General features: G+C 40.0%; 1 protein-coding gene across 1 annotated transcript in view; it reads left to right on the top strand.

Annotated features, from left to right (window-relative positions):
- Positions 1-14,591, top strand: part of NOC3L (NOC3 like DNA replication regulator) — a 123,969-nt gene that overhangs the window by 52,778 nt on the left and 56,600 nt on the right. The window contains exons 10-14 of the mRNA XM_089687780.1: positions 1,574-1,702; positions 3,379-3,510; positions 8,437-8,517; positions 9,570-9,670; positions 12,644-12,716. Coding sequence (XP_089543906.1) covers positions 1,574-1,702; positions 3,379-3,510; positions 8,437-8,517; positions 9,570-9,670; positions 12,644-12,716 — 516 coding nt within the window. The remainder of the gene's footprint in view (positions 1-1,573; positions 1,703-3,378; positions 3,511-8,436; positions 8,518-9,569; positions 9,671-12,643; positions 12,717-14,591) is intronic.

The following is a 14,591-nucleotide window of genomic DNA, read 5'->3' as shown; positions in this document are numbered from 1 at the left end:
TCCCCACTTGTCCTGATAAAAAAAAACATACATTTTAAACAAAACCGAATTTAAATCTGCTTTAAGTAATGTCTGGGGATTTTAAAAACAAAAGGGGCTTTATGGCGACTTAAATGTGTAATATTTTTAACATTGCGCTGTTTATCTCCTCCTCCCCTCCCTGCCTGTCTCCAGCACTGCACCCGGGGACCAGCAGGGAGGCGAGAGACCTTGCAGTGTAATGAACACCGATTGGGTGCTCATCAGGAAAGGGGAGTGTTGGGCTTATCCTTAATCCCTTTCGCTGCCAGAGCTGTTTTTGTGTTTTTTGCACACGTTTAAAAAATAATTTTAGGCATGAAAATGACTCAAAACCTCCAACATTATATATTTTCTGAAGTCAGAGATCCTAGAGAATAAAATAGTGGTAGTTTCAATTTGTTATGTCACACGATATTATCACAAAGGTCTAGGAAACACAACATTTCAGTAAAAAATACACTTCTGTTAATTTTAGGGCATAAAAAGCAATAAATTACCCTATTTTTTGTAAAACATAAAAGACAAGGTTGCATTGAGTAAATATATATCCAGCATGTCAAACCTTAATTTGCGTGCACTTGTGAAACTGCAACAAGCTTTAGTACCCTGTATTTTCTATATGTGAGGCTTTTAAAGCCCCTTATAGGTCATCAGTTTAGCGTTACGGAGGAGGACTGGTGCTGGAATTATTGCTCTCATTCTGGTGCGAGCTGGGATTTATGTAGCGTGTATCACAATCAATGTTTTCATGTATAGGTGCCCCAGTGTGTGCTTTTACGTTTGTGTGTGCGTACATATGTGGATATCTCCCCTGGGCTCCCCTGAATGTAATGCAGTGCACATCGCACAGCATTACATTCTTTCCCAGACTCAATGTCACATCACTTCTGGGTCAGGACAAGAATGGGAGGGGAGCCGCCCGAATGCTTCCACCTGACAGGTGAGCCTTGCTGCTTGCCCGCAGCAGGGCTAAAGGCAAAAACAAAAAAAAACTACCTGCATGGCGCCCGGAACTGCATGTCCTGGGCGTCGGGCGATATGACTTGCACATCCCTGATTACAAAGTGACTTGAAAGCCACCAGCTAGTCAGACTAGAGAGAGAATAACTGTTAAATATTTAATATAACATGTATCCCTTTTTGAGAGGGAGGAGGGTGCTTGCCAATAATATACATAAACAAAAACAATATTTTGCTGATCAAAAAAAAGGAAAAAAATGTTCTAAATGGTTCACTAGTCCACATGTGTTTGTGCTTAGTGTTTATTAAATTCCATATAATGTTCTGTGCAAAGAAGAAAAAGTGCTGATAATGTGGTGTTTCCAGGTAGGGGTACGTTCCAGATAGAGGAGGAATCCTGAGGCTAGAGATAACACACCACATTCACCAGATTATATTGACCCCTTGTTTTACCAAGTGAGTAAGTAAAGCACATTAAAAAAGTTGAGTCAGCCTTATAGGGCACAGTGGGTCAGTATAGTGCTAATTTTATTGATCCTGTATGCTGTTATTAAACCAAATTGCTGTAGCTTTGTGTCTTTGTATTCTGCAGATTGCTGATGTGTGCACTGAGGCAGTGAAAAAGCTTTTTAGACAGGATAAGCTTGGCCAGGCTTCGTTGGCAGCAGTGAAGGTGATTTCAGGATTGGTGAAGAGTAAGAATTATGATGTCCGTCCAGAGGTAAATGGAAAATGCTCAAATGATACCCCATAAGCCATTCAGGCCATCAACACAAAATGGCTTGTAGTCTGAGAATTCTGTATCACCTTTAGGGGAATTTTTGCGTTTATCTGTTGTATGTATTTATGACCTTGCTAAATCCTGAAATCCCTGTATGTTGTGTTAAATGCTTAAATTTCAAACACATTTAATGATTTTCATCTCTGTTAGAGCTGTTACAGTAAACTGTGCAGCTTTGGTAATTGTTGAATATCAGTTGTTAGCCAAGACCATGTTACTACTTTGCAGTTACGTGTATTGTTGAGACTATGTGCCAGACAAGTATGCTGGAACTAAGTTTGTTATTACACAGGGGCTTGTGTGAATCCTTAACATGTTACAGTGAGCTGGAAGCACTATGCATGTGACAAGCCATTGTTTTCCAGCATTCAAAGAAAGTGGCTAGCAGCTCAGTTAACGAGAGAGAGAGTACACTACATAAACCAGCATCCATCCTTACTAGCTAGCAAAGTGGACCTAGTTGCAACCTGTTTTAAAATAACTTTCTAATTGAAAACTTGAGGTGCTATACCTGAGAACTCTGAACAGGATTACTGAATACAGTATAATCCAAGATCCCTAGTTACAAAATAGTTTTTTACTGTATATAAAAAGTGGTGTGTTAATAAATAAGTGGATATACTTGGTGATCAATAATCAAATATATGACATATAATCAGTGTGTATATATATAAACAAAAATGTGAAACTGAGCCCACTGATCATGGGAGAAGTATTTATCTGAGATCCATCTGACTGGAGCCAACATAAAAGCATATGAACATCTTATACAACTGTAGTCGATAGGCCGTTACAGATGGATGGATCTCGGGTAAAAAACATTCTCCTATCATCACTGTGCTCTGTGCCCCTGATGACGTCAGTAACAACAAAACGTGTTGGGCAAAGCTTAATGATCCAGGAGTAAGCTGGTGACTGCAGGCTGAAGGAAAGTAGCACTAAGTCCAATCTGCAGTATGTGGGAATGTAATCTTTGAGTCCCGACAAGGGGTTTGGGTTTGGCCACCTGAGGTAAGCTGAGCACTCATCTGTGTAAACCTTTGGGCGTGTTACTCTGGTATATCCCAGCAGTTAGTAACTGGGAGATTGCTTTTTCCACTCGGGTATGCCTCTCTGCTATATTCTCTATTAACCCCATATTCCGTGCAAGTTACCCCCACTCTCTTCGGGTGTATATATGGAGCTGGACATCCATGAATATAATATTTACATGCTGATTACCCTGCTTCATTTTGCGCCAATTTCAGCACCTTCAGATTTATGCTGGATCAACTCTGGACAAGACAATAATTGTCGGTTTATGACTTGTTAATGCTAATAGCTTTTTATACGTATCTGTGCAAGCCAGGCAAAGAAAGATGATTTTAGATGTGTTTTTTTTTTTTCTTCTTGTAAACGTTTCGATGTGTCTAATGTGTGTTTTTGATAGAATTATTTTTGATATACCTCACCAAGCACAGCAAGCTGGAAAATACTAATTTCATTATATAGTGTATATTGCTGATAGGAGGATCAGTTCACAGTTGCACGGTTCTAATACATCTGTACTCCACTCTATCTAGCTAAGGCAGCTTAATTAAATCAATATAGTCTTGACATATCAATGTTTTTTATAGGTGCTGAACATCTTGCTTCATCTAAGAATTAAAGAGGTGGAAGTGAAAAAGGATGCAGAAGACATTGCTCCCAAGCAGAAATTAATGTCCTACAAAGACAAGAGGAAGAATCTGTCTAGAATGCAAAGAAAGGTAAACTCTGTGTATGCATAGTAAATGGGAGCAAGAGAAAGGGAGGGGTATATGACTTTTATAGCATCACATCTGAAAACTGAGGACTAATTATGCTCATTAAGTGTTCTTGCATGGCAAGACCACTTACTGTTATCTCACATATACAGTCATGGCCGAAATTGTTGGCACCCTTGATATTTTTCCTGAAAATCAAGTATTTCACACAAAAAAGGTATTGCATTAACACATGTTTTGCTATACACATGTTTATTCCCTTTGTATGTATTGGAACAAATATAAAACAGAGGCAGAAAAGCAAATATGACATAATGTCACACAAAACCCCAAAAATGGGCTGGACAAAAGTATTGGCACCCTTAACTTAATATTTGGTTGCACACCCTTTGGAAAACATAACTGAAATCAGTCGCTTCCTATAACCATCAATAAGCTTCTGACACCTCTCACCCGGAATTTTGGACCACTCTTCCTTTGCAAACAGCTCCAGGTCTCTCTTATTGGAAGGACACCTTTTCCCAACAGCAATTTTAAGATCTCTCCACAGGTGTTCAATGGGATTTAGATCTGGGCTCATTGCTGGCCACTTCAGAACTCTCCAGCGCTTCTTTGCCATCCATTTCTGAGTGCTTTTTGACGTATGTTTGGGGTCATTGTCCTGCTGGAAGACCCAGGATCTTGGACGCAAACCCAGCTTTCTGACACTGGGCCCTACAGTGCGACCCAAAATCCTTTGGTAATCCTCAGATTTCATGATGCCTTGCACACAGTCAAGGCACCCAGTGCCAGAGGCAGCAAAACAACCCCAAAACATCATTGAACCTCCACCATATTTTACCGTAGGTACTGTGTTTTGTTCTTTGTAGGCCTCATTCCGTTTTCGGTAAACAGTAGAATGATGTGCTTTACCGAAAAGCTCTATCTTGGTCTCATCTGTCCACAAGACGTTTTCCCAGAAGGCTTTTGGCTTACTCAAGTACATTTTGGCAAACTGTAGTCTTGCTTTTTTATGTCTCTGTGTCAGCAGTGGGGTCCTCCTGGGTCTCCTGCCATAGCGTTTCATTTCATTTAAATGTCGACGGATAGTTCGCGCTGACACTGATGCTCCCTGAGCCTGCAGGACAGCTTGAATGTCTTTGGAACATGTTTGGGGCTGCTTATCCACCATCCGGACTATTCTGCGTTGCAATCTTTCATCAATTTTCCTCATCCGTCCACGACCAGGGAGATTAGCTACAGTGCCATGGGTTGCAAACTTCTTGATAATGTTGCGCACTGTGGACAAAGGCAAATCTAGTTCTCTGGAGATGGACTTGTAACCTTGAGATTGTTGATATTTTGCCACAATTTTGGTTCTCAGGTCCTCAGACAGTTCTCGTCTCCTCTTTCTGTTGTCCATGCTTAGTGTGGCACAGACAGACACACAATGCAAAGGTTAAGTGAACGTCTCTCCTTTTTATCTGCTTTCAGGTGTGATTTCTATATTGCCCACACCTGTTACTTGCCCCAGGTGAGTTTACAGGAGCATCACATGCTTGTAACATTCTTATTTATCCGCAGTTGTGAAAGGGTGCCAATACTTTTGTCCAGCCCATTTTTGGAGGTTTGTGTGACATTATGTCGAATTTGCTTTCTTTCCTCCCTTTTTTTGTTTTGTCCCAATACACACAAAGGGAATAAACATGTGTATAGCAAAACATGTGTTAATGCAATACGTTTCGTGAGAAATACATGATTTCCTGGAGAAATATCAAGGGTGCCAACAATTTCGGCCATGACTGTATATTATTATTATAGCCAAATTTACCACCCTAACTCCTCCCACAGTTTTTACACTACATAGACAGTAATATACTGAAACGTGCGGATTGTTCCCGATTTGTGTGCTATTTTTTTTGTGGAACGTTTCGCCGAATGGTTCACGAAATATCGCCGTTTTTGTGGTGAAATTGGTCCCATAGGAATGAATGGAGGAATCCTGATAGTTTTCACAATATGACCATTTGTTTGCAACTCACGCCGCCCAGTGACATTCATTGAAACTGCACTCTAGCCACCTCAAATTTAAAGCGCAATTTCTAAACTCTGACTGTGCCTTCATTTTTATTATTTACTCAAGCCACTCTACCCAGTTACTCCGCCCATTCCAGTTGTAGACTACTGGTGGAGGCGAGAACACTTCACACAATTTCCCCAGAAATTGTAGCTTTTCTAGTTCTTATTCTCTAAACAAGATCGGTCTGTTTATAGTAACCAGCAAATCAGATTTCCCTTTTAATTCCCTGAATTCATTTCCATTTGATAAATGAAACCTAATGTTAAAGGAGAAATATGCTAAAGGCAGTTTGGCTATACTTCTCCTATGAATCACAGGAGTACAGTTTGTTCTGTACTCCTGTGACCTGTTTGCAGTCAACAGCAGGCCGAAGCCCATCTCTCAGCTGCGAAGCTGAGAGCCTGAGCCAGCCGCTCCCTCCCCAGCCTGGCGCTCCTGGAGAGGCAGTGCAGAGATCCATTGATTGATAGTCACCACTAGGGGAAGAACTGAGCACTCAGTGGTGTTTGATCGCTCAACTCTTAGTGCAGATGTGGCGGTAGACTCAGCATGAGATCAATGCTACATCCACCTAGGTAAGTATAATGATTTTTTTATTTTTTTTAAATAAATCTCATACTTCTCTTTTAAAAATTCAAGCCCTAACTAGCTAAAAAGGAAATAAATCCCCATTTTAATGTAAAATGTCTTTGGATTCTAGATGTACTAGGTCTGAAATTTACTATGTGATATTGCTTATTATGGTAAACTTAGATATTGAAACCTGCTCACTCTGACCTTTTGGGAATAACTACATTGGAGTTAATTTACTAAATATGTAGAACATGTTCACTTACCTTACCTATGGTGGCTGCATTAGTTTTCTTTTTTTTTTTTTTGGCCAAGTACATTTTCTGCAAATACAGAATACCTGTTGATCTTGCCAGAAATGGTGTCATCCTTACCGCTTCCTGTGAGCTAAACTAAAACAATGATACCTGCCTTGACAGCTATCTCCTGTGAACTACAACTGCAATACACATCAGGAGAGCAGTCTAGGGTGACAACATTGCTCTTCCATAGACTCTGCACACAGACACCAACTCCCTGTTGCATAAATGTAATGGGATGGGTAAAAGATTACTTCAGATCTTGTTCTCCGCCTGTAGAGCACTCCTCTGACAAGGTTTTCCCTTTTTTGGGGCTTAATTGTAGAGACATGAGCTGGAACCATCTTTTACCCATTTCATTACATTTATGAAACAGGGACTCGGTGTCTGTGTGCAGACGGTCACTATTTTGTTGAAGTCTACTGGAGCCTGATAAGCCGATTCTGTCTTGCACCAGTCTTGTCACATAATTTAGCAGACTGACACAGGTTTGGAGGGGCATGGAATCGTTAATATCGTCATCGTTTTGGACTGCTCCTCTATAGATGCAGTGGAGTGAGTGTACTAGACACCCTAGTACAAGATGTACAAAAGAAAATCTTTACACATGATTTGGCTGATGTATACCTTAGTAAATCAGATGCCACTGGCAGTCTACTAAGGTTGAGAGGATACTAGTACCTGCAGTTTTTAATGTCCAATTAAACTCTCAATTTAAATCAGTAAAATACATTCCAGGTGTATCAAAAGAATAAGTGTGCACAGTCTTACAGTCTGTTTTTATAGAAGCAGCCAGAGTTTGCTGTAGAGAAGGACCTTTGCTTCCATTATGGAAGCAGTGTTCTCTCTGCAGAGGTCTGGGACTCCCCTTATTGAATCAGAGCTCTTCAGTCAGCAAAGCTCATACTCCCTGCTAATTGGAGAGTTCCAGTTCTGACTCAGCAGGGAGTGTGTCAGATCTTTGTAGAGAGACAACTGATTCCATATAAATAGATGAGCTAAGGGATCCTCAACTCATCTCTAGACAAACTCCAAATTTGTGCTGGTTTTTTTTTTTTTCCCTTTTTTTTCTGCAATGAGCTTCAAGCTTGGTCATTCCTTCCCCAAAGCTCACATAAACAAAGAAGCAGACTGTCTAGTGCGAATAACACAGCCCACAGCTCATTGGATTTACAAAAAAAAAAGTGCAGTTTCGGCTAGAAATATGTTCAGAGGATGCCCAAGTTCATCTGTACACATTAGGCTCAAGGGTCCTCCTCTGCTGCAAGCTGGCAGGGGACAAGCTTTTCTATTCAAGGAGCTGCTGTTTTTTTTCAGAAAACAAATTGTGAGTGTTTGCACGCCTTTTGCTTTGATGCACCAGGAATGTATTTAGTGGATTTAAATGAAAAACAAAACATTTCTATTTTCAGTCAATGAAGCTGCCATCTTTAGCTTCAGTTTGTTGTTCAGCTGTCATGATGCTGCCTATGTGATATGACACCAGCCATTTTTTTTAATTAATAAGGGCCAATTCAGACCAGTGCATCCTATTTGCATTTTAGCGCAGCTATAAAACGCAGATCAACAGAAGGACAGCTGAAAAACTATTTTCAGTGTGTCTTATTCACACCATAACGCTGCGTTGACCTGTGTTGCGACAAAATGCAACATGTCTGCATTTTAACGCAATGGATGTAAACAGATGTCAACCCAATGCACAGGATATCCTGTGAAAATGCAGTACGCTTTAATTCACTCTAAAATGCATGTCAATGGATGTCCAAAATGTATGTCAATAGATGTCAGCACATAACTAAAATGGATTGAAATGTACATCCATTTTCTGTATTTTTTTGTGCAAGTGAGTGTGAATTGGCCCTCAATGGGATTAGTTCTTTAAAATTCTAAAACCTTGAAGAGGAACTTTACTCACAACAATTGAGGGGGGCAACAGACCATTTGTAACAGCAGCAGTTAAATAACGTACTTGCATTAATTGACTTGCTTATCTATTTACAGTGGAAGAAAGCAGAAGAAAAACTAGAACGAGAACTTCTTGAAGCTGAAGCCTCAGATAGCAGAGAAAAGAAATTAAAACTGGTAAGACCTTTCAGGAAGTTATATTTGCCTTCAGTTTCCAGTACATATTTCAGATAAGTGGGAGCTGCCCTAAAAGGAATAGTTTGGATATCTAGCTTGGCCTTTGCAAACTTTGGAAACACTTACAGTAAAATACTACAAGGCTTACACTGATGTGCAGTAACAAAAGCAGCCATTCACAGGTACCTTTAGTAAGGTAATGTAAGTTGCAGCATATTCTGTATGGTTTATTGCAGGGGTAGGCAACTTCGCAGCTGTTGTGGAACTCAAGTCCCATCAGGCAGTACAAAACGGGTATGACTCTTAGGCAGAGGTGTGATAGGATTTGTAGATTCAGCACACCTGAAGTAGCAAGGTTGCATACCTCTGGTTTGTTGGATCAGCCTGTAAATGTTTCTGTGGCTATCTACACTTTAAATTGACTGGTTTACGTCCCTTTTTTTTTTTTTTTTTTTTAAATGATCTTCATAGCAGTTTTCAAAATAATTTTTCTTCCTTTAAATAATTTATATACAAGTATGACCATAGCTATGCATTTACTTTGCTCTGTAATGATTTGTCACACAACTTTGCATGTTGTATAGCCCATTTAAATGTTCTCCTTTATAACTTTTAAAGCTGGCCACACACAGCTGGCAGATATTTATCTGTCATATCAACAGAATTTACCAACAACTGTGTAGTGAGAGGATATTCAATCCCTGATTGGATATGATCTGTATGCAGAGTTTAGGTAGACACATGTTGTAATGTTGTTGATCTGTCTGAATGAACTCTTGGCTATGTGTGGCCAGGCTTGTGTTACATAGGCACATGTGATTTTCTTCCCCTTAGAAGTCAATGTGAAACTCAGAAACAAGTCAAAGCAAAACAGAAACCGTGCAGTTTGGCTTGTCTTGGGTACCTGTGTTTCGGGGTTTATTGGATTTTTCCATGTGATTAAGGCAGCTGAGATGTGTCTGTGTTTCAGACTCATATGGCTGTTAAAGAGTTAACTGCAAGGTTGTGGGTCCTTAAAATAATTGTCTGTATTTTTCTCCCTTTTCCCACAGCATACGGAAACATTGAACATTGTTTTCTTAACCTACTTCAGAATACTGAAGAGAGCACAAAAATCTGTTCTCCTTCCTGCTGTCTTGGAAGGCCTGGCAAAGTGAGTGTATTTATCTTGGAGGAAGCCTTCAGGAACAAGTGCAATAGTGTGATGCTTCATTAATGTCTCAGTAGGTGCAGAACTGTTCCACGATTTGCAAAATTAGGCACTGAGGGCAACATTCACTTTAAGAGTTTGGGCCTTATTTATGCACTTTAATTTTATAAGAAGCATAGTAATAAAATATGTTGTGTAAATGGGTTCAGGAGTGCTGTACAAGTGCAGGTGGTCTCATTTTTTGTCTTTCCTTTGGAGAAAGAAGCACTCCGGATGTATGGAAATGAAGTTTTGCAGGTTAGCTGTGATCACACAGCTGTTCTGTGCTATCCTGAAGAACTTTTCTGCTGATCTTATTTGTTAAAGAACAAACACCTTCATCTAAAAGTCCTTTTAGATGTGTATGCTGTTTCTTTTCATGGAGCTGCACACAGAAACTATATGAAGCCGATGCTCTTCCTTAGATACACTAACAAATTAAAGCAAACACCCCCTAACACTTTATTATCAGTTACAGGCACAGTTCTTTTCCTTTTTGAGATAAAGGTTTTACATAAATAAAAGCTGATATAAGCACCCCTGTCAGTGGTAAATGGTTTATGTCAAACCTGTACCTGCTACATCTGCTGGACGGCTTGTTCCATTGAAAACAACAGACTTACTGTCCAGATCACAATGTGAAAATAAAGGAAAGAGAGTCTAAACCTTCAAACTAATTAAGCCACCACATCTAAGAATTGGTAAGCTGAAATATAATGTAACATGTTCCAGCAAACCCTTTCAACCCATGAGCCCTGCTTCCGTGTGAAAGTGGATGGCAGTTGTTCTCCCCCATAGCCGTTGTCACATTTAAAAATCAGCACGGCTGTGCAAGGCTCCCGTCATTCATTCGCATCGACCTGTGAATAAACTAACTGTTCCATCTGCCAGAGTAGCAGACGGCTTATAGTCCATTCACTTTTCCTTCAGCTTTCAAACAGCCCATACAGAGGTACAGGTAGAAAGCTGGATGGAAAGTGTGCAGGAGCCTGACATTAAATCCACTGATCGAAGGTGTAATTCTGTGTATTAGAAAAAAAAAAATACTGCTTAATACAGTACTCAAAGAAAGGACTTTTGTATTGGCATACTACAAGCCGTGGATGGTCTACACGCACAGTACTGCCAATGTCCTCTTTGCTTATATTTTCATTTATATTTAGCCTTTTTGATGTTGCAGATTGGTGATACTGTGACTGAGAATAAAGTAGTTTAAATAATCAAACATGCTATGATAGAGATGCAAAATGCATGAAATACTTGTAGTGGTGAAAGAGTGTGAGTATACTTTGCTCGAAGGAAGTGCTATTGGGAGACATTCTTACTTTATTAGTACATTATTTAAGTTAATTTATAATAAAACGGTGCTCCAGACAAATGGCTAAATACAGTTCTGGAAAACACGTGTCAATTTTGGTAAATCTGTTCAGCTTGTCTTGTTGATCACATATACTACACACTTAGTCAGGTATCTGTTAATTCAGATCTGGGGCATATTATTGTCAACTCTGCACCCCTAGTCTTCCCTATGAGATCAGTTAAGTAACTGATGCTTAGTTATATGCATCTCCAGATTGTAGACCTTAGTAGATGTGTCTGATGTGTTTAGCAGCCGTTAACAGCTTTAATTTAAAGGCCCATTTTTTTATAGTAGCTAATTGCTTGTTACACTGGCAGTTGGTGGTGACCATACTGCTGAACGAGTAACTTAGGCATGGGAGGATCTCAGCCCAGTTGTTTGGTTATGGAGGTAATTGCTGTGTGTTGTAAAAACTGGTGATTGGCCAGGTTGATATTTTTTTATGCCATGGCTTCCCTGATGAATATGACTTAGATTGTCTGGGTTCTTTTCTGCAATATATTAACATGAATGCCCAAGAGATACAAGCATACATACTGTATAAATACAATGGTATGGACATGAAAAAACTTTGGTTCTACAAATCGATTGCATCTTGCGTCTAGCCTCCATGTTTGTGTTTTATGGGTAGCTTTATTTTTCTTTACAGTTCGCCCACCTATCCTTGTAGTTCGTACACAATAGACTTTTTACAAACCAGTAGGAATTACATTTTTGTTTTCAGACTAATGAAAGATGTTTCCAAATCTGCAGCATTTGAGTCCTTTTAAAACAAACATCGCATTACTGACATGGGTTAAAAAACAAAACTGATGACGCTGTATTTCAGACAGACAACTATATATTTAGACTCCAGAACAACATACTCAGTGAGGCGCTGGGAACTTTTAGACTTGCATGTGGAGTTCGATAAAGGAAACTTCGAACAAGCTCAATAGTTTTGGAGGAGGCGACTCCCACACAGCAAGGCTTTCCTTGATGGCCACCCAACAATAGTTCAAACCATAGAAATAAAGAAAGGAATACCCCACCAAAACTGGGTGAGAGAGTCCAAGATATGTTTATTTAATGGTAAACCCCCTCCCCCAGAAAGCCTATCAATTTGGCCAATATTTAATGTTCACAATGTTTGCACAAAAGGCATGAATTGAGTCTTTAACATCTACTGACATGTTTCAGGTGTTGCCACTAATTTTCATAGGTGTTAATATGCTCTGAAGCAGGCCATAGATGAGTCGAAAACCAAATGCTCTGTTGATGGAAAAACAAAAATGGTGCATGATTGTGCCATCATTAGTTTTCTTTTTCTTAAAAAAATCCAGCATGTTGGATGACTGGGTACTTTCGATTGCGGCATGAAAATCGTGTCTCACAGCTGGCACGCTAATGATGTGAAAAAAAACAATTTGACTATCAACATGAATTTTCATTCAGTTTTCACATCATCCATGGCCTCCTTTTAACAGTGAACACTTGATTGTTGTGTTGTTTTTTCTGCCAGTTTGATTTTTCTACATAGCTTCCTTGTCTAGATTCATGCTTATAAATGATACTGTAACTTTTTCTTTTTCTTTCAGGTTTGCACACCTGATAAATGTAGAATTTTTTGATGACCTACTGGTTGTTCTCTATAAACTCATTGATTCTGGTGTAAGTGTTTAATTTTTTTTATTGGGGCTTTCCACTTGAAAACTGCAAAGTGTTTGATATATCTGTGTAGTAATAGCCAGTCTTTAAGTGTGCTTTCAGGGAATTTTGTTTTGCTGTGGCTTTTCAGTCTGCAGTCATTTCTAAAATGTGGGGAAAAAATTATGTGTCTTCATGGAATCTATGTTACACTGGTGCATTTTCTGCAATGTTTGTGTATAGAACACCTCTAGAAATATGTATTCTGTTGGTGTGATTGGTTCACTGCTTTTTCCAGTAGCCTGCCCTAATAGAACACTGGAAATGATTGCATTAGCCATTATGCATAGGGTTCATTGTACCCAATTGGCTGTTTTACTATTTACTAAGTGTCTTCCAATAAGACCTTGTCCTAGTTAACCTCCCTAGTGGTCTGATTATGTCCATATTTCTGTGCTCAAAGCAGTACCTTTTTTTGCATGGAAATATGTATTTTTTTATTGTAGGCCTGTAATTTTTAGGAGTAACTCACTGAAATCTGTCCGAACAAGAGTCTAGTAAACATCCCGGGTATGTTAAAATTTGAAAAACAAAATCATAAATTTATAATTTAATAATTATAAAAAGTAATAATAATAATACATTTAATTCAATAATATAATCAAACCAAATAACACTGAAATTTGAAATATAGCGCCAAGTTCGCACATCACTGAGCAAAGTCGCAAAATCGTTTTCAGTGTCTGATGACAAATTTCCCCACAAATCATTACTTAATTCTGCAAGTAGTTTTGATTTGCTATCGCTGTTTTCTAGCTGGTCTAAAAATCATGTTATACTTACCTGCTCTGTGTAGTGGTTTTGCATAGATCAACCCGAGCCCTTATCCTCCTTTTCTAGGGTCCTCCACTCCTCCCTCCTGTCAGGTGCCCCCACACCAGAGCAGGCACGTTCCCAAGACGTTGCTCTGTGTGTTCATTCACACACGGAGCCACGGATTGGCCCTGTCCCCTCTCTCTTATTGGTTCGCTGGCTTTAATTGACAGCAGTGGGAGCCAATGGGATAGCCAAGACTCCGGTGCACTTTACTGGATCGAGAGGGGGCTTAGCCGAGTATTGGGGGGGGGGATGCTGCACAGAAATATTTTTTTTACCTTCATGCATTGAATGTATGAAGGTAAAAATAAAAACCTTGGACCTTTATAACCATTTTAGGTGTTCCTTCTGGAAGGTTTCTGTACACCTTCTGTTTAATGGCAGCTGTAACATTTTGAATTGCCCATCACTTTTTGTTATTGTGACAGTGGTCAGGACAAGCGGTGACTTCCCAAGTAGGGACAGGGGTTCTAACCCTTTCCAACTCCATCCTTTAACTAGTTGCCGACCGCAGATAGCCGAATGACGGCTTCACTGCGGCCGGCCAGTTCTGGGTGGACGTCATATGACGTCCCCCCAGAACGCGCTCTCCTGCGCGCCCCAGGGGGCGCGCACCTGGCGATCTCCGTGATCGCTGTGTCCTACGGACACAGCTGATCACGTGATGTGGTAAAAGGCCGATCCCAGCGGCCTTTTACCACGTGATCAGCGGTGTCCAATGACACGCTGATCACAGGGAAATGCAAGTGCCGGTTCTCGGCTGCACTTTCCTCACGCTGTCAGATCGTGAGGAAAGTACTGCCGAGAACCAGCAGTTGTCACAGCGGGGATCGGCACCGATCATCAGAAGTGCGGCAGCGCTGAAAGCTGAAAATTGGCCTGGTAAGGAAGGGGGTATATGTGCCTGGTAGGCAAGTGGTTAAAGCGATTCTAAAGGTTCTTTTTTTTTTTTTTGTAAATTAACAAAGGTGTTATAGTTACTGTGTGCAGTGGTTTTGCACAGGGCAGCCTGGATCCTCCTCA

This window comes from Staurois parvus, unplaced genomic scaffold (assembly GCF_062004578.1).
Source record: "Staurois parvus isolate SC_StPar_1 unplaced genomic scaffold, SC_StPar_1.0 ptg000437l, whole genome shotgun sequence".
Taxonomy (NCBI): Eukaryota; Metazoa; Chordata; class Amphibia; order Anura; family Ranidae; genus Staurois; species Staurois parvus.
Note: the sequence above shows the minus strand (reverse complement) of the source record. Positions and strands in the feature narration are given on the sequence as shown.